Source organism: Chrysoperla carnea, chromosome 2, assembly GCF_905475395.1.
Source record: "Chrysoperla carnea chromosome 2, inChrCarn1.1, whole genome shotgun sequence".
Taxonomy (NCBI): domain Eukaryota; kingdom Metazoa; phylum Arthropoda; class Insecta; order Neuroptera; family Chrysopidae; genus Chrysoperla; species Chrysoperla carnea.
The window spans coordinates 64,152,908-64,177,987 of NC_058338.1; the positions used below are offsets into that span (position 1 = coordinate 64,152,908).

Sequence of the window (25,080 nt, forward strand, 5' to 3'; positions counted from 1 at the left end):
AATTTATCCAAAGAGCTATTTGTCAGTTACTTGGCTACAACTGTTTCACACACAAACTACTTCTGCTATTTGACAAAAGTCGTGTATCACTTCATTGCTTCTTTAACTATTATATACAAATATCCAACTTTCTTGTAAAGGGTATTTATAGATTTTATAAAGGTCATAAAATTAAGTAAATTAACTTGTCAATAATTTAAATTTTCACAAATTATTTAATTTATATTCGATGTATTATATTTGTCTACTGAATACTTGACGTTGTTTGACCGTCTAAGGCGAAGTTAAAAAACCACCTTTTATAAATAGACAATCCAATCTACGTTAGCACGCGTAATATAATGTCTGTGGTAGGTACTTGGAAGCCGACTTTCATGAGAAAGTAATCACCTATAAAATTGCCAACGTCTTGCTGCTTACTCTTACTTGGAAACTCTGCTTAATGAAAAGACCAATTTCACAAACTGGAACTTAATGATAAATAGCAGCATCACTTTTTATCAAAATTGAGAAAAGGGCCTTTTTGTTGGAGGTGAGGGTGTTAGTCTCTCAAATTTAATATATTGGAATGTACAAAACTCGTGCCGTGTGATTCCTTGTTTCAAAAATATATGGTTAAATTGTTAATCGATTCTATATTATTTGAGATCTAGTAAATCGAAAAATTATAAACTAAAATCCGGCGTTTTGTCTGAACTTTATGAATGGGAATTCCAAAAAGTATGTAAAACATAGTCGATTAATTCATTCTTATCTATGTTACGAGAAATTAACCACCTTTTAATTTCAATTGAGGAAACCACAAAAATTACAACTATTTAGATTCAAAACAGCCTTTTTGTCCTTAAAACCGATTCAATTCAGAGTTTACGTTGTATTATTTTATTTGTTGGGAATTGATAGAAATACTTTCAAAGCTCTAGTAAAAATAAAAAAGTCATTGAAAGTTCATTTCAAGTTTTAAACTCAACTTGGGGTGATTATCTAGACTTGAGACAAATTTCAAGTTTGTCATTGCATTTTTCTTCTCGCCAATTTTACACATCTCATGTTTCCAATTTATTTTCAAAAATAAACTAACCCTTTTCTCCTTGAAAGGCTATTTCTATTTTTTAGAGAAAACCTGTACACCCAGTTTATTTGTCATATTTGATTTCAAATTGTTAAGGTTCGCGCGGTTATAAATTGAATGAGTACATAAATACTCGTTATATCTAATGTTTCACTATTGCATTATTTTATAGTTCACAAACTGAACCGTATCGGTTACACCAATTTTCTGGAATCATTCCAATTTATAAAATTCGTTAGCCATAATATTGAATGACCTGTGGCGACAAATAATGTAAATATTATAGTGTGGTGAATCACTCTGCCGTTAACCGAATTACTTTGTTACCAAAATTTGTAAGGCAGCAATTTTCTTTTATTTAACCGACTTCAAACAAAAACGGAGGAGGTTATCAATTCGACTGTATTTTTTTTTTTTTTTTTTTTGTAAATTGTTTCCAAGGTTTCTGTTGTACAGGCATTGACAAATAAAGTGGCATAACTTGTACCAATATATTTTTGTGGTTTAGACACTCATGGTATCAACACTCATAATGTCCCTAGATAGAAACTAGAAAAACAATGAAAATTCTTATGCTTTTAACCATCTTGGATAACCGTTTATCCAAAATTTCTTTTATTTTAACAGTCAACTAAAAAGCCTAATTAATTTTAAATAGTAGATAATCATATATCTACACGGTATGAAATGTATGGCGTTAACTACAATGCTGGTAAGGTACAGAGACAGATACTATAGTACCTATGTTAGCATAAGTAATATTATAGCAATGAAAAGGGCTATCCACCAGAAGTGTTATGAAATCGCCCCCCTGACTTCTGACTTCCATACTGCAATGATTCGTCCGCCATAACTATCACTAATGTTCCGTCAATGGTCAAATCAGTATGGCGTTCATGACGATATCCACAAAACATTTCTTAACGTGCTCTTTGAAATTTTGTTTTCGCAAACGAACTGAAGCATATTACAAGAATGCATTACAATAGGGTCCAAAGTGCTGTTACTTGAGGAATGGGGAAGCTTGTACTCATTTTAATTAGGAAACCTAATTTTCCACACTACCCATATGGGGTGACCGAGCATTTTGCCGAAGACCGAACCTTGGGCGATCCACGGTTACCGTTGATTTGCCGAAGTTCGGCTAATACCGTGGCGCCACAGACAATTTTCTCTATGGAGAGTATACTCGAGTCACGGTTGCCGTTCGTATGCCTAACCTTACTTTATTGTCTTTTTTTTTTTTAAATGTCATCAAATGTCAGTTTTCAAATGTCAAAAAGAAAATATGAAGATATGTTTAAAAAAAGGACCATAAAAGTGAGGTTAAAGCGAATAAGTGCACTTTTATTATCAATGATAATAATAATATTAATAATAATAATAATAATAACGTCAAATTTTATATATTAAAAAATAACGTCCGTCAAAATTTATATATTTTTTAAAAATTGGATGTTGTTTTACAAGAAAATTTTTTTCCAATGAATAATAAGAATGACATATTTCTGGAGTTCCTAGGACCTAGATAAGAGTAAAAAAATTAAGTTGTTTAACAAAATTTATGTTTTTTATTTTGCTATTTTAAAATAGCTTATCTTTGATATCTTTATCTAGTGTATTTAATACCTGGCAATTTAGGTTAATTCAGTAGATTGGTAATCATACGGTAAATGGACAACCGAACATCGGCCATAAGCTGGTAATGTGCTCAGCCGGAATTTGGCCGAGGCTCGGAAGCTCGGCCACCGATATTGGCCGATGCACTGCCCAGTGGTAAAGCCCCATATGGGTAGTTGTACAAATAACCAAATCATAATTTAAGCATAATAGTGGGTATCACTATTGTATGAACTTTTAAATCAAACTGTTGCACCTTATAATTACCTTAATTTACTCATTACGTACTGATGATTGTATAATATCAACATAATATATTCAATGGATATTTTAACCGGTTATATAATGTATTATTGTACCCTATATAATGTATCTGTGCAAATAACTATTAAGTTACGTAGCACAGAATAATTAAACAACAGTATTAACAAACAAATATGGTTAACTAAACTATCCTGTGTTCCTGGTTTTCGATATAGAAGAGTTTATACAGATGTATGTTGCATATCCTCTTTCCGTAGACTGATAATACTTCTATCCTTTCAGAAACACCAATTTAATATAGTTGACTGACTAGACTGGGACGTTTGAAATGATCTTGAGGGTTTAGTATAGGGCTTGACATTAACAATCGGGGATTCGTAGAAGGGCTTCGATTTTAACTGATTAGCAAATATATACATCCCATATAATTCTCATCTCAAAATTTTGGAGTTTTAGTCAACTTTTACAAAAAATAAACACCTACAATAAAGAAAACAAATCAGGTCTTTTTGACGAGTAGTTTTTGTAATATCGATCTAAAATCGTACATGAGATGTGATTTCCCGGAACAACAATTTTATAAATCAGTGCAGTCAGTGTCGTCCCTTGTCGCCGAAAAAAAAACACCAAAAATCCAGGTCATTTCACCATTAAATGAGTTTTTTTGAAGATATATTTATATTGAATCCAGCACGAAATTTTTTTTTTTTTTTTTGTATAATTGCTACCGTATATACCCTATTAAATTTTTTTTTGTGTTTTCGTTTATTTTTATTTATTTATTTATTTATTTATTTTTTTTTTGGAAAAGCGTGTTTACGTTTAAGAAACTTTAGACAACTATAGAAAATTTAAAAAAATCGTAAAAATTCCGGAAGATTCTCCGGAACAACAATTTTATCAGTGGATCGTCAGTAACTTTTCGTTTAATTGCAAAATCCAATAGATTTTCAGGTCTATCGATTATTTATGATAATTAGGACCGAAAAAGCTCACCAAACTCCAGGTCATTTTATCATTAATTTAGTTTTTTTTTTTTTTTTTTTGACATCTTATAATGGCTCAGAATCAAAATTTTTTCCAGTATTTTAACCGAATCTGCAAAACTGTTCTCACAGTCGTAATAGACAGACAGCGTTTTTTTTTGTATTTTTTGGGGTAAACAGTAATAGAAAATCGTAGAAAATCGGGAAAAAATGTTTTGTTTTCGGATAAATATCTTCTAAGGTAATTTTGGTCCAGAAAATGGAAAAATCGAGTATCTTTGACGATTAAGCAGAAATTTGACGTTTATCGCAAAATCAACCAAATTAATTTCTCTTTGGATTATTTGGAGACTAAAACATCCCAAATAGAAAATTAACGACCTTGCCGTTAAAAGGCGACTTTAAATAAATAAATAATAATAATAATTATAATATTAATATTACAAACCTCAAAAAGGGACTTACATACATTCTAAGATAGATATTTCAAAAAAATCAATAGCTTTTCTAGTTTAGGATATAGAAGTTTATGATTATATGTGATATGGTATTGATAATTAATATACGTATAGTGCAGTGGTAGGTATAGTGGCGGACGACGGACGGACGGACGAATGAACAAGATCCCACTTACAATTATACAAGCTATTTAGAATTTATATGTTTGTTACTATTTACATTAATTATTCAAATGTTTCTGTATACATCCAATATTGTCCGCAAATAATAATATAATACATAATGTTTTGTATGGTTCATTTGCTCTTATTGCATTCATCAGACGGTGCATGGTGCAGCTCATGCTATCTATTGATATTATACTACTTAATTTAACATTGTTTTTGATTTTAATTGTTCATTTTGCCAATTTAATTATTCAATTTATTAATTACTTACCACAGACTGGAAATGAGTTTTTTAAGTCTTCTCCACACTCTGAGTCAACGATGTCAGGCAAAGCTAGGCGGAATTCTGGTTCAGTAAAGTCAATAGTTCGATCAATGATCTTGTTAAGATTTAGAATTTTGTTTTGTTTTTCAAAAAATACTCTACGTTTTAAATATCTTAGCACCTATCTGCCAGATGTGTCTCTCGAAATACTCATACTATTGCCTAATTGTAAGCCTATTTCTGTTTTTCAGTTTCATATAATCTAAAAATCGGAGATAAATCTATTTTTATCAAAAGCTGAAACGAAAAACATAAATTTTTATAACTTAAAAAAACCAACTCCGATGTTCAATAAGCCGTGTAGTCAACACTAAACAAAATTTTTGTTTAGATGCCCATAAAATATTAGATGCCTATTTTCTTTAAGAAAATAAATAAATTATCGGTGTCATTTTTAGTGTCTCTGGTTTTACTACAATTTCTTTTTTTTTTTATTCTTTTATGAAAGTTAGAAGATAGATGAATTTCTGTGTATGCTTTAAGAAATAACAGAAAAGTAGTTTTTCTTCATCATTTCACCAGTTTAGTTTTTCTTTTGTTTTGTTTTTTTGTTTGTTTGAATTTCTCTTTTTTTTTTTTTTTATTACTATACACTCTGCAATGTGACTTCACCCGTGATAATATTGAATTTGTTGAAGATTTCCCAGTGAAGCTGAAGCAAAAAATAACATGATATTTACTAGTTTTTCATTGTAGTTTTGGCAGAAACCTAATAAATGTCACAAATTACTGTATATTCAAGAAAAGGTCTGAATTCTTTTTTGAGAAAAATCAAATATTGTTTGTCGTTCTGAATAATTTTTAGAAAATTGTACCAACAAGAATTTACTTAATAATGGGATGTTTATCCAAAGAGTTGGATGACTGAATATTTATATCCAAGAAAATGCTTTATTCTTTTTCTAGATGCCAACAGATATTTTTCGCCGTAAGCTATAAGAAGAAACTTCTACATGATATTTATTTTTTTGTATTACTTGAATAATTCTTATATTTTTTGTTACATTGTACTCATTCTGTCTTTTAACAGTGTTGACATCTTTTGTTTTTTTAATGTTAATTTTATACTCTAACAAAACATTAGAAATAATATCGCCAAGCATGAGTGTACCCAGCTTTTGGTACCCAAAATGGGGAAAATTACAATTATTTGTCCTGTATGGCGACAAATTAGAAATTTTGTTCTAAAAATTGCATAAATACAACAATATTTAGGCATAAACTCTTAATTTGTTAAGTTTATGGTTAGTAAAAGTCAATGGCGTAGTATTCACGTATAGATTTTTTGTTCTTTTGTCGACATTTGTTCAATCCATTACACATTTTATGTCATTTTTTATGACCGTAGTAGCTTCAATTATTGTGAAGCTATTATAAAATTGGAAGGCGGTATAGGTTGCTTATTTTTTGACTGTGAATCTATTCGTCATTAGTCAGCACGATGAGATTTAAAATGAGGGGTAAATCATGGAATTTGATAAAGGAAAGGAGGAAGATATCACGTACCTAGAAAAAAATAGGCTAGAAATATAATATGACACGTGATAAAAATGTTGGGGCACATTATGAATTACATTTTCGTTCAAAAATTTGTTCAAGAATGTTTAACATCCTGTGTATCAATGAAAGCTATCACATGTATAGAATAAAGAAGAAGTAAGAAAATAAGTAAAATTATAGCTATTTTTCAAATTTCTAAATACCTACTCAAAAATAAGTGCATAAATAGTTTTTAAGTTTTGTTTATAAAATATTTGTAGAATGTTATGCAATCGCAACATTTATTTGAAGCTATTCTACGCGGTAGCTCTATCGTAACAATCTGCAATTGTTGAACAAGATGGTATGCTTAAAAAGCTTTGTGGCATTTATCTTGTTATTTGATTCTTGTTGTTGTCTATGGTCTATTACAAGTACATAACATGTTGATGTAACCATAGTGAAAATAAAACAGTTGGTTTTAAAATTTTTTACCAACCAACAGTTTTCTTTCTACGTTTCTTTGTACGTTACAAATAACAATGTCGGATTTGATGTTGTTAGGATGCAGTAGCATATATGAGTGTAATCGAGTTACACTACATACAAAAATAGAAACACAATATTTGTCTTTACATACTTTCTCTACAAAAGTAATACCTTATCTTTCATTAATTCAATTTTTTAAAATACTAATCGATCTTCTATAGAGGAAATGGTTTTGATTTTATTTCAAGAACATTTTTCAGCTACCAATTTTGAAATTATAAAGTGGGAAATTTAAAAATAAGTTTTTGATTAAATTATTTTTAAAGATTCCGATTCTTTTTTTTTGTATGAATGATTTTTTAATTTTATTTTTCCATTTTGTTTATTGAATTAAATTAAATATGTTATTTCTGTTTTATTTTTAAAAATAATTTTTAATTTTCTTTAATTTTACAGTGTGATAGCGAAGGGGATGATGACAAGGTAAGATTTATAATTCATTTATTTATAAGGATAAATATTTATTTTCTTAGCAAGTAATTAATTTAAATACAAATCTTCTTAACTTTATCGTTTAATTAGATTACTTTTACTGTAATTAAACGAGTAATAATATACTTATTAAGTTTTATGTAAGTAAATACTTTTTTTAAACAGAAGTTGATTGAATATCTATTTTAATAAACATACAGTCGGTGCTAAAAAGTCGCGTATGAAAAAATGGATAACATAATTTGATAATCTGGTTTACCCTAGAGTCTCAATGGCGTGCATTTTTTTTGAAGGGATACATTTTGTAAGATAATTTTATTGCATTTAAATATTTTTAAATGTTTTCATTTTAAACCAAGGCACAATCTTCCCACTTAAATGAAATTCTCTATATATTATCTGAAATATTAACATAAAAATAACTTAAGCGAATATCTAGCCTAAATCTGAACTAATTTTTACGTCATAAATCGATTATTTTTAAATTCATATTTATAAAATAAAATTTTAAATTGAATACTTTTTCTCCGTCAAGTTATAGGTGTTGAAATTTATTTAAATATCAACATATAAATTTCATGCGTATAAATAAATACGTTTAAATTTATTGTTTTATAATGCCATTATCAAATAGTTTCACCTTTGATCCGTACGCTGTTAAAATTCATGTTCTACATTTGTTAAATATATAATGCAAGGTCATGTAGCAATCAGTACAAGAGGTAAGGCTTTCTGCCAAATTATATTATCCGTACGTCTGTTTTGTTTTTGTATTTGTCGTGTTTATGAATCTCATATTATTATGAGTTCCTTGGTGTGTATTTTTTTCTTATTCTGAAGTGTGCAAAAGTTGATTTCGTACGTATTCCTTAAGAAAAGGTAAAGACCATTTAATATACTTAACAGTCGAAACTATTTTTTTTTTTTCTAAACCACTCATATAGGAATACGAATAAATCAAAGCTTGAGGCGCTCATGACCCAAGAATTTATAATACACTGTAGGAAATTTGAAAAAAAGCATTTGATCGAGGAATCGACTCCTCGTTACTATTTTTATGAATAAGGTGGAAAATGTTTGCCTGAGTTTACTCATCAAAATCATATTTATGCGAACTTGCGCCTATTTCGATTTACCCCCATAGGGTGTAAGAGAAGTACTCTACTTCTGGACACCATATTCTCTTTATTTTACATTTAAAAACTATTGTATTTTATGTTATGGGCAATTCTCAGCATTTTTTTTATTGCTCACATTTTTTACCTAGTCTCACCGTTTTCGAGGTATGAGCATTTGAAAAACTAAAATATGAATTTTCGACGAAAACTCCTTATCGAAGAAAATAAAGACTATTTTGTAGTTCTGGTCATAAATTTGATTCAGGTAAACATTTTCCATTGGCTCCCATAAAAATTTACTGACGAGGAGTTGGTTTCTTAGTTAGAAAGTTTTTCGGTTTTATTTTCTCGGTTAATAATCCAGTAATATTTTAATGCGCTATATTGCTTAAATATTTAAGTTTACATCCCTAACAAAGCCATTAAGAGAAATATGATATTTACACCACTAAAGATTTAATACGTGACATCTACACTTCTGATTCGTAAAATAGAATCACGAAAAGAAAGTGTAGAAGATCTTTGGCACGGATATTTGATCTTTGACTTGGTTTTGGACTTCGAAGTGGTTCTTGTTTTCGGTTTTTCTTCTAAAAGGAGGAAAAAGAGAAATCGAGGATAATACAAATGTGCTTTTATAGACTTTGGTACCAAACACGATAAATTTATTTTGAATTTCAACCAATATGGGCGCCATTGCCGTATTTACTAAAAATTTTTCAGCGTATATCCTATTCTTCTTTCCCTAAGCCACGTCTACTTTATGTCTACTTTTATCCCAATCGATCACTTGGTTTTAGCGTGATGAAGCAATGAACATACGAGCAAATATACTTTTCCAAATATAATATTATTTAAATTTAGATTGAGATGTTGATGAATTACAGGTAGCCTTTCCAGCATTAAAATTTACTCTATACTGCATTGACTTCGACTTTGATAATAATTTGTTAATTCACTTTTGTGTTTATAACCAAATGATAGATTTTCTTCTTTTCCCAGGGCTAGAAGATTTCAAAAACATTTCATATGTACCACCCTTTCTGTTGATACCTAGAATATTCTAATTTATATAACATTCTCCTAAGTTATCTTCGCATCGTCCTAAGTATTTGCACACAATAATAATTGAAAATGATTATAACAAAGAAGAGAGAGCGCGTTAATATGAAATATAAGTTTGTGTAATATTTCTTCTCTTTAGGTATATTTTATTTTATAACATGTTTTTATGATTAAAGACATAACATTATTGTTATATAGTTAGGGATATATATTACAACAAGAGATAAAAGGCGAATTGTTTACAAACAAAAAGATGTGGGGGAGTGAGTGAAAGGATTCAATAAATTTATGTAAAATGAAATGGATATATGAACATTAGATGGTGGTGTATGTTTTATAGTAAAATATTTTAACTAATGTTGTTTTAAATGTTCACTTTGTATAGATATTTTAAATTAAATACAGTGTGAGCTCACAGAAAAAAGCTTGCCTGTAAAAGAAGTTCTGAATTATATGGAAAACTAGTGATGACTAATATTACTGCAGGAATGTTAGGCATAAAGCTGTAAGGCTACAATAATCTTAAAAAAAGAAGTTTTGGTGGTTTAAGTACGTGTTTATGAATTCATAGGATAGTCGCCGAAACGTTGCATTGAGATTCGAAAAATTTGAACTGTAAGTCAGATTTGAATACGGTTTTCGGCATTCGATTCGTTAGAGAGCCATTAAATTTTGTGACATAAATTGATTTAAAAGAAATTTAACAATTCCATAAATGAGCATTTTATAATTGGTGCCAGAATTGGTCTCCTAGGTACCTGGTGCCCTGGGTGACGGTATCCCGAGTTTTCGGTATATAATCGGTCCAAACTCGTTAAACGGGAGTTTTTCGCTGAGCAAGAATATCAAGACAGAATGGATTTCCGAGGTACCTGGTGCCTAGGGTTCTGTCGCTATACTCTTGTTCAGCGACCCAAAAAATCCCCGAGCTACGAGTTTGGACCGATTATATAATGAATTTTCCGAAATCTCGGGATACTGTTTACCTTGGGCACCAGCTGTCTCGTAGACCAATTCTTCTGTAATTATCGCGATCGCTATCTCGCGATATTCGTGTTTACCAACCCCAAAAACCCTCAAGTAACAAGTTTGGAATCATTTTCATCACTATCAATCGAATTGTGAATTTAGTATATTTACGGTTAATTTATAATTTTCTGACGCTCTGACGTATCGAATGTCGAAAACCGCATTCAAATTTGACTCACTATTAAAATTTTTCGAACTTGGATCGTTTTAAGTGTTTCGTTCACGAGGTGCGAATTAAATCAATTGCGTTGCGTAGTGTTACAAATTACGATACGAACTAACTAACAAAAATAATCGGTATTGAAACGAATTTCTTTCGTTGAACAACGGTCATTTATTTACTCAGTCTGGACTTTTGGAAAAGTTTGGTCTTACTTTCGTCTCAAATATGAAACGAATATCAACCTCATTCGTTTTTCATGATATGAGAATGTAAGTAAATAAAAGGTGGCGAAACTAGCAAAAAACACTTAAAAACGAAAGTCTTAACTATTAAAACAGTTGAGTAAACACGTTGATTGTATAAATAACTTCAATTAAACATTTAAAGGTCTTCCGAAAAACCTATTTATTATTCAATATTTTAAATATGCGTGTCAAATCAAAATTTCATGGACAAGTTAAATTAGTCTCAAGTTGTATAAAACATTAAGAAGTTGGGTCAAATTTACAATCTATTAACGAAACTCCAAACAACATCGATTGAATATCTTCCGATAAAGTATATATAGCCAGCCATAAACATGTTGTAATTTCAGATACATATGAAAGGTAGGCTCAAATTATACAAAACACACTGTATAATGTTACATACTTGGTTTTGAAAATCTATATTATGTATGGTTTTAATTTAGCAGTAATGATATATTATGCCGTCGGTATAAATGCTTTGAGGAATTCCTTTTTTACTCGTTCAGTTACATATTATTATTATTTATATACACAAACATATCAATTATTGTTTGTCTGTAATACTCAAATGTACATTACAGAGTGATTGGAAATTAAAACTACCAAATTTTTATTTTAAATTATTTTTTTTTTTAAACAATTTCTGGAAGCATAACCAAAATAACATTTTTCTTTGACTCCACAAACAACAAGCTAACCTTTTCTTCGTCAATGATATTGACGATGATAAAAAAACATGTTTAAAAGGCAAAGAACATTAACTAACGTTTGTTTTAGTCTAAAAAGTGAAGCTTTTGAATACTTAGTGGAAAATATTTTAAATAAGTTAAATTAATTATTATTATTAGACACGATATCTGCCGAAAATGAAGATGAGATATGGGCTGAGAATGGGATTTATAATGAAACATTATTCTTTGCAATAAATTTTGGGGCAAATAAATATTTAGAATAATCTGATTTTTCCTTTCAAAAGTGTATAGACATTAACCATGAGCGTTTGTTTGCGGATATAAATATAAAAATTATTTTGCACCATTTTTTCCGAACGTTCTGTATAAGTGAACATAATATGGTATAAGATTCGTAAATAATACTTAGGTAAACCATTATTACAATAATTTTATAAATAAATACATAATATATACCTACGCACATATTTTATAAGGTATCTATTATTAAATATCATATTTATTTTCTTTATACATCTGATTTCATATAAAGCAAAATTATGTTATGGGTTGTTTTTTAAGGGCTCTGTAGTAGAAAAATGAACCCTTTATTAGGCTTCCACTACACTCAATCATAATTTATAGCCAGTGTTGTCCCCTTTTTTTCGGAATAATATTTTAAATAAATAATTGATTTGATTTTGTTCAATTAATTGCACTTTTGAAAATGGTTCTAATCAATTTGTTGATATTTCTCATTAACACCTTTCTATTTTCAAAGTTTATTTTTTATTTTACCGATTGGGTTTATAGATACTTTTTTCATATGTTCGTTTTTTTAGAAATATGTCGCAACCTCTCGAAAATAGCCAAAAGAGCCTGTTAAAAATAACCCGTCATCAGAATATTTTATAATATTTTTAATCTCATAAAAATTTAGTTTTTAATATAAGCTTTTAAAATTTTCATATATCGTAATTTATTACAAACTATAAAAGTTCAATAAAAACAAACTTGCATGAGGTATTAAACAAATTGTTGTTAAATAAATAAATAATAAATGTCGTCGATTTGCGTGTAAAAAAATTTTGTGATAATAAATATTAATAAATCGATAATTCCTTACCCATTTAATCCAATAGCATAAAATCAAGATTTAATATATATACGAATTTTTCGACATATAAAGTGGGTGTTAAATTTACCTGAGCAACGAATGGTACTTAATCTGCATTAGTATTAGTGAGAAGGTATTTTGTATTACTAATTTAGAAAATTTTTAGGAAAAACATTTTTTCTGAGCAGATTGACTGATTATAAAAGGTGGAGCTTAAATTGTTAAATATCTGGATGACCGAGCTTGGCTCGGTAATTTTTTTAGCTAAAAAGACAAAAATTTTATCACTAATATAAGAACCGTTTAAAAATTCACATAAATATCAATTGGAATTTCGTTAATTACGATATACACCAATAGATGTCAGGAAGAGTCATATTTTGCAGTGTATGTTTCAGTTTTTGTTGAAAAAATGGATAAAACGACATTTTTTAAAAATGAAACTTAGCTAGATCGACTTTTCGTCCCAAAAAACCGCTGCACACTCATTTTCATGAAAATCGTTGGAGCCATTTCCAAGATCGTTGATATATATTTACAAATGATACGATATTTAGTCTGTATTTTACGTTCGATATTGGTACACTAAGATGGCTATAGTACTACTAAATAATTTCATCCCGAAATTAATCCAAATGATGAATTAAATTACTTTTTATCTCGAACAATCCAAATACTTATGGAATTAAATTACGAATGATAAGTTATAATGTAATAGAGTCGCATACATTACTAGCTGATTTAAAAAAATCAATTATAATAGTTTTTTGTCCCCTAAAAATATCTCATATTTTTCAAGAAAATTTTTTACGTGTACCTATAGAAAAAGCTCATAAGAATGCTACATCGCAACTTCAACATTGAAAAAACAAAATTCTCATACCTTTTCTGCAGAGCTTTCCAAAATATCACATTCCTTTGAAAGGGTTAGAGCAAAACTTTAATGAGTCAATCAGTTTATCATTATGCCAGATTTGAATACTGATTATGTCAGGATTGAGCAGTTAGATATTTTGAAACAAGTCAAGGCTCGGTGATAGCTTCCATGCTACTAGTATTAAGAACTGCGGCTCCCTTAAGTTTCATAATTAAAATTTTGGTTTTTAGTATGTAGTAGATAAGCTTACAGAAAACGTGGTCAACTTTCGTAGTCATAATTTTTGTATATATTATATTTTTTTCATTGAAAAAATCGTTCAAATATTATATTTAAATGATTCAATTACTCGATTTAATTGGCACAAACATTTTATAAATGTTGTCAATTAACGAAACAAAGTTTTCATCTTTTTTTTATTAAATATATATTTTTATATTAAAAATATTATTTTAATCTGATTAAATAAAAAAATTCGCCTTTGAATTTATGAAAAAAAAAAGAAAAAGAAAAAACAACATAAAACTGACTTTTATGAATAATTAAAGTTTTCAAATGAAAATTAAGGTGGTATATAGTATGAGTGTATCTTCACTGATGATGAGAAAAAAGTGGAAAATTTCTGATCGAAATGAATTGTTTTCAATCGAATAGATCTTGAAATTTTGCCACAATAGTATATTGTTCAACAAGTGACATAGATTGCAGATTGTACACGACAATGGAGTTGGACACTCGAGTGCGCAATACGCAACCGCAAATATTTTTTTCCCCGATGTAGTACGAGAATGTAAATTTGGCCCAGGTTATGGGTAGTAGCTATTTGTCGTGCGAGAAATAGTCCTGAAATACTCACGCACAATGATTGGAACATATAGTTCTTATTTCTCGCTTTTAGAAAAACATTATTTTTAAGCTATAATTCCAACTTAAATTGCTATTAATTGTTAACCTCAGAATTAATTTTCACAAACAACAAAAGCAAAATTTTTGTCCGATTCACCTTGTTGGTATGTTTAAGCATAGACCGTAAGGAAATTCAAGCAAGCTAAAATTTTGGTATCATTTGCGTACATGTGGCTTTTTTATGAATTAATAAGTTGTCAACCTAAAAAGCAGGTGTGAGTTTTCAATCTTTGAATGCTACAAAATGCAATCATTTCTTTTAAACTCTATTCTTTTCAGTTTATACAGCCAAGTTTCAGAAAACATGAGAAGTAAATTTATTGGTCTAACCAAATAAGGTAGTTTCCACCACAACTTGTTTTATGGATGTAGAGAAAAGCACATAAGAAGAATATACACACAGAGTAGTAGAGCAAATTCAATTGATATGAAAAATAAGACAGGATGTGGAAGTGTCACTATATCTATATATAGGAGGAAAAGTGAGATAGACTCAGTCCATTTTACTCCAAACATACTTTGAATGACATTTAAAACTTTACAAACGACTTCATTATCTAGTAAATGTAAAGTTAACTTGTTCTTCCCTTGTTTTTACTCCCCAAACCGGCGACGTTACACATCCCAGTGTTACTTTACTGTTCATCGTCATACCTCATACAAAATGTGCCTTGTCTCCAGGTTTATATTACAGTATGGCACTATGCCTTTCTTTTTCAGCGACTAGTAAATTAAAGCATAGAATATTTTTTATTCATTTATTTTTTTGATTCAAACATTTTGATATTCACAATTTGATGACAGTCGCACAGAGCATTAAATACTCTGGGCAGAGTGAGATACTTACACTTGTTTTGCCACCTTAAGTGAGTAAATTTATCTTTAATTGTTTTAAATCTTGTCTTGAAATTGTCACAATGATTTATAAAATAAACCGTTAAGTTAACCCACCTGCTCCAGGTATTGTTGTTTCTACTTACCAATCGTTCGATAATCGCAGCCAATAATAATTTTTCGTGTATACATAAAATGATTATTTTAATTAATCTATCCTTGAAAAATAAGGGTTATACTACCCTTTATTATGGCGCAACCCTTATCACTAAGCAATAGAGCTTTTTAGTAAGTCGCGCTTTTTAAAATCACGTTTGTGCCTTCATTTTTTGATCAGTTTTTATTATTCCAATAAGAAGATAAATTAAAAAAAAGCCAAAGAAATAAAATATGTGAGATATTCGATAAAATGACACGCAGCCTAAAAATTACAGTTTTCAGATTGTCGGACAAGAAAATCACGCTATTTTGTCAGGTGTTGTTTATCTTTTTGAGTGACAAAAAAAAAAAGGAAGGATAGATATTCATTCATTTTTAAGTTGGTGAAGTAATAAACAATTGGATTCTGTACAATTGTTTATTATAATACTGTAAAGTTGTTTTTTTCAATCACAGTGTTTTTTAGCGTTGAGCTACTCATGGATTTCACTTGAGAAAATTGTTGACTTGCTGCAAATAGTTCCAAAAAAGATACATTAGCTGTATACCTATCCAGTCACTTAAACTTCCAGGAAATTTATTTATGAGCAAATGAATTGTATGTTACTGCTTATGACAGTGTTCTGGTCGCAGGTAAGGCTTACAAAAGACAATACCCTATTCCAAAAGCCACTCGTCTTTCGCCTAATCGTGAAACTTTACGTGCTTCTGCGATTGGAGTACCCTTCTGTCAAAGTTCTGCTTGATAAGTAAAGTACGCTCGAATTGTCTATATATTCTATTATATCTATAGTACATTCCATTCGTTGTACTTTGTGTCCGTAAGTCTATCGTTCATTCACTTTGGCCGAGTAAATAAAGTAAAGAAGGAGAAGGCACATTGGCGCTGGGGTTGGCACTGCCAAAGTTTTCTACTACATAAAACAAGATTAATATTGTGTTAGTAGTTGTTTTCAGAAGAAAGATTTAACTTTTTAAACTTATATTCCAATTATATTTTCTATCTTTTTTTCTTTATAAAAGTTTTCTCTTATAACATAAGGAAAGGGATAATACCAGGGTTCAAAATTTGCATTCAGTAGGACTATTATTCCTAGATATTATGTTTTTTTTTTTTTGCAATTTTAATATTTATTATAATATGTTCTGTATCACACTCTATTGTACATATGATCAGCTACACTGATTGCATCTGAAGGCGGTTTCCTCAACATGTAATCTTTACAGTTCACTCCAGAGCGTCGTATAATGAATCAGGTTCAAACATTGAAAATTCCACAATCTTGTCTTACAGACACCCTTCCCGTTCTCGGAACGTCCAGTTTCCACTAGTAAAAACTAGGCGAGAGTGGGATTTCTTTTTTGCTTCTTATACAACCCTTACCTAAAAACTGAATAAATTAATTCTTATTACCATGTATCAATGGCACATTTGATTATTTGATACAATACCAGTAAGCAATGATTTTGGTAGAATATCTAATCTCAAAGAAATTTTTGTCGAGAACTAAGTTAGTCAAAGAAAAGTTTATCCCAAATCCAACACCTTACCCTATGCGTATTAGATGTAAGTAAAAGGAAAATACAAATATTATTATTGTTTTATTCATTATGCATATATCTTCTCCGCTTGGTCTCTTTTCCTTTTTTTTATTTTGCCATGATTTATATTTTCCTGTAAATACTGTGAAATTTTTCTTCTCTTTAATTTTTATTTTACAAATTACTTAAATTATTTTATTATGCAAATGTTTTTCTTTTCGTTTCGTTTTGTTTTTTTAATTTACAGAAAATATTGTAATCAAAATATAATCTTGTTTTTATAAATATAAATATTCACAAATGTAATTTTAAACTTTTTTACAGTAGGCGGGGTATAATTTTATAAATATTCAGAATTTAATTAGTCAAAATGTGTTCAATAATATTGGATTTTTTGATTATTCTCATGTTCAAATAATTCCAAACGTTGACCTTCTCTTTCGTTTTTTTTTTCTAGTTTATAGATAAATGTGTGTTGTTTAAGTAGTTTCGATAATAGTTTAGATTCACAATTCGGTCCACTACAACTTTCTTGAGGATTCCGCACCAAAAAATTAAATTTCATTAAGTGGTGGGAGCGCATATAAATAATATATTTCATTAGTATTATAACTTACAAAGTTCCGTGTATTCCGTAAGGAGGTATTATTTTTTATTATCCAGGTATTGTGAATAGGTATTTATTAGAGCTATATGCGAGTGCAGGCTGTCCAATAGATGGATTTAGCGGGCCTGAGGGGGCTTGGGGTGGCCTAAACAGGCTAAGTGGGCAGGGTAAGCATAGGTATTAATGAATTGAAGTTACGTTTCAACAGGACAACTTCCGTCGGTTCCGGTAGTTTTTTATAAATTTTTATTTCCTTAAAACTGAAGAATTACATTTTCTTTATTTTATAACAAATTTATAAATTTTATTTGAATCGCTATGAAAATAAAGTACACCAAAACCATACAAACAAATATATTTATATTTAGAAGGAAAGTTTTCAAACCCAACAAACATTGGTTTATACAAATATTGGTGAGTGTCCATTATACAAAGTTCCGGGATAACTGAAAGGTATGAACGCATATACATTCATTTCACCGTTACCATTCTCAATAAGACACCTATATGTTATACAAACATGTAAGTATCTCACTTGAATCTAACAAAGTACTTACCGGTACCTATACTAGTGAGTAGTAGCAACAGTAGCAATCCTAAGGGTTTCTTCCTTGTCTCGTTAACAACATATAGCCTAAAAACATGTATGAATATACATATGTATATATTTTAATAGTAATCCTTATGTAATAATCTTACCATAATCCGATAATGTATATTTGTCTTACTTTGGTGGCCCTAATCCATTTTGTTTAATAAATGACTCAAAACTTACTTGTTATTATTAAATGAGAGTTATATTTTGTAATAAAATTTCACAATTAACACATAATAATATTAAATAATATAGTTTACTTTAACTATTGTTATACATTTGCATGTACAATCGCGGACAAAACTAAGGAATATTCCTTAGATTTAGTTTGTTTTTGGAGTAAACATTTCTTTAACACTGTGTCTTGAACTTAAGACTGAGCTTATGTTCAGTAGTATAGTGACAGAAACTTTGAACTTCTTGTGATTTCAAGCATACCATTAGTCTGTAAGTGTCGATGCGTATTGTCGAATTGCTTCTAAATGAACAGATGAGAAGATTTTCCAAATGAACAAATCATTCAAATTTCACTCGTTATCAATTATATAGTATCAAACTAAAACTCTGAAAATATCTTCTAACATTAGTAATTTTCCCAAAAACACTAATTTTCATTCAGTACATATTTTGTTTTAAATAAACAATTTTTGCTTGATACTTTTTCTTATGAATGGATTCGGACAAGTGAGAAGTTACTATCAAGCTCATGCCTAATACTATTTCCTCGGTAAAAATTTTTCATATTTTTCTCTCAATCAGCTCCCAATCAGAGGGCTTGGAAAATTTGAAACTCCGCAGCAAGTTTTAAATGCATCATTATTCATTGACGACGATATTCAAATAAGGAGAAAGTAATTAAATGTTAAAGTTCTTGTCTTTGTACAATTTTGTAAAAAGGTTTTGGATTATATGCATTTCTTTATTATACTACTCTATAACTGTTTTAGCATATAATATGTATTGTATTTGTTCAAAATTCTGTTAATACAGTTACCTCTACTCAACCGCAATACTATAACTATAGTCGTTTCTGTTTAACAATAACATTGATCAACGTTGCGTTATTATCTCAAAAATTAAAAGGCCAATAATTTTGATTTCTCTTTTTTTAACTAAGTGTACAGTTAATACATGTACAGTTTACAGTTAATACATGTACTATTTATACATGTACAGTTAATTTTCGATAATATATGCTCTCCGTGCTAATGATATGAACTTAAATTAAGTTTATTTCGAGTTAGAAACGGCTTTAGCGAGACAACAACCTTAAATGTAAAAAACCCAACTAGTGTTGTTTAACTGTTGGATAAAATACCTTGTTTTTTTATTATTTTCTTACTTGCACGTCACTCTAAATTAATATGAATTAATTTTGATCTTTCTGCCAATTTCAATTTTTTTCCTGGAAAAAAAGCTAGCAACGAATATTTTCAAGTTATTAGGCATGACCTTAATGCCTGTCAAATATTTAAGCCTGGAGAATCAGCACAATTTGTTTGTTTGACTCAATACTTTTGTCCGTGATAGTACATCAAACAGTTACTACTGTCTATTTATTTACATTTTACATGGTATTACAATTTGAACTTTATGTATGGTAATTTTCGAAAGGTATAAATAAATTATTTATGACACACTGTTAATACTTAAATGTTATACATGTTTGTTGTTCATATTTAATGAATTACCTTGCTTTAAAAAATTATGATTTTATCTCAAGTAAAACAATTTTGATGTCGTTAACAAATGATTTTTATCATGTAAGATAAATTTATCAATAATTAATAAAGAAATATAATAAAATGGGTATTCACTTTGAGAAAACGGCAATTCTGACATTAAGGAGATATGAAAGGATTGAATAATACTAGGGATTTCGATAAAACTTTATAAATACATTTTTTGATTAACAAAATTTCCAAAAATCACAAATAATTCCAAGGTCATCTGTTATTCTCTGAAACTTAAAGAAAAAGTGTAAGATCAATCTCTTCAAAAAAATGTTTTTACGATATCTCGAATCTATCTTTTTGAGTTTAAAATACAATAAGTAAATTCTTACTACGGAAAAAGATAAAAATAATTTAATAAAATATATAATATAATATAATAAATAAAATGAAGTGAACCCAAAATGACATATTATGAATAGAGAGAAGAAGATGTACGTTAAATTTTTATGAAGATTGAATATTGAACCCACAACAATATAATGGTTTGATTTTGATATCATAGAAGACATGTTGGCATATGTTTCTTCTTCATGTACACTGTTAGAAAGATCATTCATTCTACAACTCTCTATCTACTTTAGAGTATTTGAGTGGAAAAACTTCTTATATATAGCATATCTATCTAATGTTGTAAAAGATGAATCGAAGAAAACATCATGGATAAACGTTTTTTGACATATTACATTTATATATTGGCACAAGTTGTCCTATACCATATATCCATAATGTACCTATCGTTTTTATTATATATTTAATATAAAATTTTATTTATTATCCAAGGACTTCTGTTAAAATATTTTTGAAAAGTTCAAACAAATAATTTTATTGTTAATTCCTGATTAACGGTAGTTTAGAGAACGGAAGAAGGCTTCATTTTTCGAATTCGAAGCGTATTAATTTTTTATGTGGTATCGAAATTTCCAAATAAATGAATCAATTTCTTTGTATTTCATCAAGATGGTGCTTTGTATTTCATGAAGACGGAAAAATTACCAACAAAAAATTTAGTGTTATCGTTAAAACTTTTAGCATTTTTTGCTTCCCAGTATAGGAAGGAATTATAATGAGTCCGATTTTCGAAATTGAAATTTTCAACCAGTCTTTACGTTTCATTGTCAGGACAAAGCATTAACACCAATTTGGAGAAGTATGCGTGTGTGTGTGTTTGTGTGTGTATGTAAGTTTGTGGTATTTCCTGTTCAATATTGCGCGAACAATAAAGGATATCGATTTTGTTGAGGTGTCGATGGAAGTGTATTAACGGCAATATGATACCGAAAAGAATTGCATAACATTCGGTCTAGTTGTTTCGAGTCGGTCGAGTCTTTTTTAAATTTTTTCCTTATCGATATCGCGCAAAACAAAAAATGATATCGAATTCGTTGAAATGTCGATGGGCAATATGAACCGAAAAGAATTTCATAACATTTGTTGGAGTCGGTCGACCGCTTCGGTTTCAAGTCGGTCGAGTTTTAATTGTTTTTAATTTAAATTTTGGAATTTCTAATTTTGAGGCCAATTTTGAGGAGAGGTGCATGATCCCATTTTTAGGTTGTTCTTCTTATTTATGGAAAAGTAGTTTCCTCTCATCCCGCGTCTTTCAACATCACAGTCTTTCTCCTTTTGTCCTCATCAATGGGCGTTAATTCATAACGCTTTGAGCATCTCTTTTATTGAATGAAGTTATTGAACACAGATGACGTTATTTTTAAGGTATTAAAAAAAGAAAAACATTTAAATTTCTATAATGTTGTTTTAAATACTTAATTTCGTTCGTTTAGAATCAACCTTAATGAAAATAATGAAGTAATTGACATTTACCTAGGAATTTTGTCTTTTCGATCAATGAATCGCCGATCGATTATAATCATTTTGTTAAGCTATAACATGTCTTTTTAAGATTCTTATTAGTAATGTGATAAGTTAACGGATCATTTATAACGATACACTAACAACGATTATTATCATTACGATAGCAAAGTGAAAAGATTGTTTAACGATAAAAAAAGCTGAAGAAATTATTATATGTGAATTTCAATTTAACAATTCCAAACAAAATAAATGGATATTATTCGATTGGTATTTTTTATATAAATTTAAAAAACAAAAAGTGTTATTATCGTTATTAAATCAAGTTGTATTCGTTTGTGTCTGTTGTGTATGCGTTAAAGCAATTATTAAATTTTATTTTTTTATATTTCCGATATGAAATGGTTGTATTCTCTCCATAAATCGAAATCAAAGAAAAGTATATGACTCAATTTTAGGATATCTACAAAGATGTTACTATAAGGCACGAACCCGGTATAGAATGTATGACGTTTATTACAATGCTGGTATGGTATAGAGACAGGTATTTTCGTATCTAGGTTAGCATAGGTAATATTACAGTATTGAATAGGGCTGTCCACCAGACGTATTATACGTATCGCCAATCAGCATGATCTGATGCCCATACTGCATTGACTCGTCCGCCATAACTATTGCTATAGTTACCATTCTCTCAATGGTCAAATCAGTTTGGCGTTCACAATGATACTGACATAGTCATACCCACAAAAAATATTTGGCTCACGATAACTTATACAATCAATTTGAATTTTTAAGAAATAGTGAGGTTCTATCGGGTCTAATTAGGTTTGGAGCCGAACACAGTGCTCTGAAAGTACAACTAAACTTGTGTATCATTTTGATTGTCAAAAAATTTGAATTGTCACTTCATAGAGAATAAGGCTCAGTCATCTGGACTGCAAATGTGCAGCTTTTACTTTTCCTATATGCAGTCGAAAATATTCGACTTTAAGTAGTTGGTAACATGACTGTCAGTTACTGGTGATACGACTGCAGTCGAACAAATTAGTGCAGTCGGAGTTACAACTGCATGAAGTTGATTGCCATTATACAGGTGAAATTCTGCATAACTGAATGTAGGCGCTACGATGCCACAGACAGACACACACACTTTTGTTCTGGTTTGAGGGTTAAAAATAGGAATACTTCACACTAAAACAATAGTAACTGTTAGAAATAACTACCACGTAGATGAAAGTTTATCGATAATGTTGCAGTTTCGAAATTCACTGGCCCGTCAAGCATTTATAATTTTGAAACGAATTTTTCCTGGTTGTACCATTGACTAATTGTTTTGGTTAGAAATTCCTTTGATAGATATTACCTTTTAAACGCAAATTTTTTTAGCTCCATGAAGCTTCTCAAATTAGTAATTTAATTAATCAAAAATCATTTGGTCTGATCTCTAAAGGCTATATCCATCAAGGCTTGTTTTTTTCAATAATTTGTGTTACTCTTCGAATAAAAAATACAATGTCGGTATCTTTTAAAGATACATATCAAACGCGCTATCATCATACACAATCATTTCTTGAACACACAATTATTTACAATGATGTTGTCGAAGAAGTTCTACGTTCGTCGTTCAAACTGAACGTTTATTAAGTTTCACCACATCTCTATATATACACAAGTACACACGTACATACTAGTCGCAGAAATAAAACACTAAAAACGGCCAAAGTTCCAAAAATTTGAATAGTTAGTCGGATTTGAATGCTGTTTTCGGCATTCAATTCGTTAAAGCGCCAGGAAATTTTGTGAACTAAATTGATTTATAAGAAATTAATAATATGCAATTCGCATAAGTAATATTCATTTTGTAAGTGCATTTTAAATTAACCGTACTAAAATATACTAAATTCACAATTTGGTGAATAGTGATGAAAATGATTCCAAACTCGTTACTCGGGAGTTTTTAGGGTCGCTAAATTGCGGTCGAATATTGCAAATATATGGTACCTGGGGCCCGAGGTACCCAGAGTATCCGATTAACCCTGAGCACTAAGAACCTCGAAGATCAATTTTGTCTCAATATTCGTGCTCAATGATGACAAAAATCCCCTAATAACGAGTTTGGATCGATTATATAACGAATTTCTTGAAAACTTGGGATACCGTTTACTCTAGACACTAGGTACTTGGGAGACTTATTCAGACACGATATTTCGTGTTTTGGAATAATTTTCCTTACTATTTACCGAATTGTGAATTTAGTATATTTACGGTTAATTTGAAATGTAATTATAAAATGCATATTATTTATGCAAATTGCTTATTCTTAATTGCTTATAAATCAATTTAGGTCACAAAATTTCCTGACGCTTTTTACGAACCGAAAATCAAAAACCGCATTTAAATCCGAATGTTTCGAACTTCATTGCATCGTTTCTGCGACTATACATATATACAATTTTATCCAATAATTGAACGGTTTTGTGGTTAGTAATTTATACTACCAATGTGAAACGTGCTTTGCAACGTACATTTATTTATACATATAATATACATACACACATAACCTACTCAGCAACTTTGAAAATCAATTCCATTTAATAGCTTTTAATAGCTACTTAATATCTAATTTCAAGGGGGATTGTTATAAAGGTACTATTAGATGGTGACAGCTTTGGTATTCATGTTATCAAACTTATATAACGCAGGTACCACATTTTAAAAGAAACAAAAATATCATATGAAAATTCAATTTAATGCTTATCCTAAACCTTAAGGTTCATGATGGTGGATATTTCTATTGAAATGTGATGGAAAAATGTTCCGATACGAGATTACTTAGATTAGGTACCATTAAAATTTCTCCACCTCCGATTGAACGTAATCCCTCGGTGGTGTACTGTATGGGTAAGATTTTATTATGTATGTCTGTTGTGAAATATATCAGACTCAAATGAAAATGTTTGCTCGAAATAAGACTCTCGCATTCGGACAGAGTGTGGCTTCTTTTCAGCCTCTTCTATAGAGGTAAACCAACCTACAAGGATCGTTTTATGAAAGGTTTATGTCCTGCATTTGCTTATTATTATTAGGTCAATTATGTCCAGAAAATTTGCTAGTAAGTAGCTTCAGTTCCTTTGTTCCTTCCGGGATAAATGCGTGGCCTAGCTCATATTTCTAAGTATACTTGGATTAATGCATCGTCTTTAATAGTATCCGAAGAAAAGGTTACAATAAACTATGACTGTCTGTTT

The 25,080-nt window shown here is 29.6% G+C and overlaps 1 protein-coding gene across 5 annotated transcripts in view; it reads left to right on the forward strand.

Moving 5' to 3' along the window:
- The window catches only part of LOC123291610 (fibrosin-1-like protein), a 396,899-nt gene that overhangs the window by 135,461 nt on the left and 236,358 nt on the right, over positions 1-25,080 (forward strand). For all 5 annotated transcript variants that reach the window (XM_044871954.1, XM_044871955.1, XM_044871957.1 and 2 more), the window contains one exon: positions 7,318-7,344. In XM_044871954.1, the coding sequence (XP_044727889.1) occupies positions 7,318-7,344 (27 nt within the window). The remainder of the gene's footprint in view (positions 1-7,317; positions 7,345-25,080) is intronic.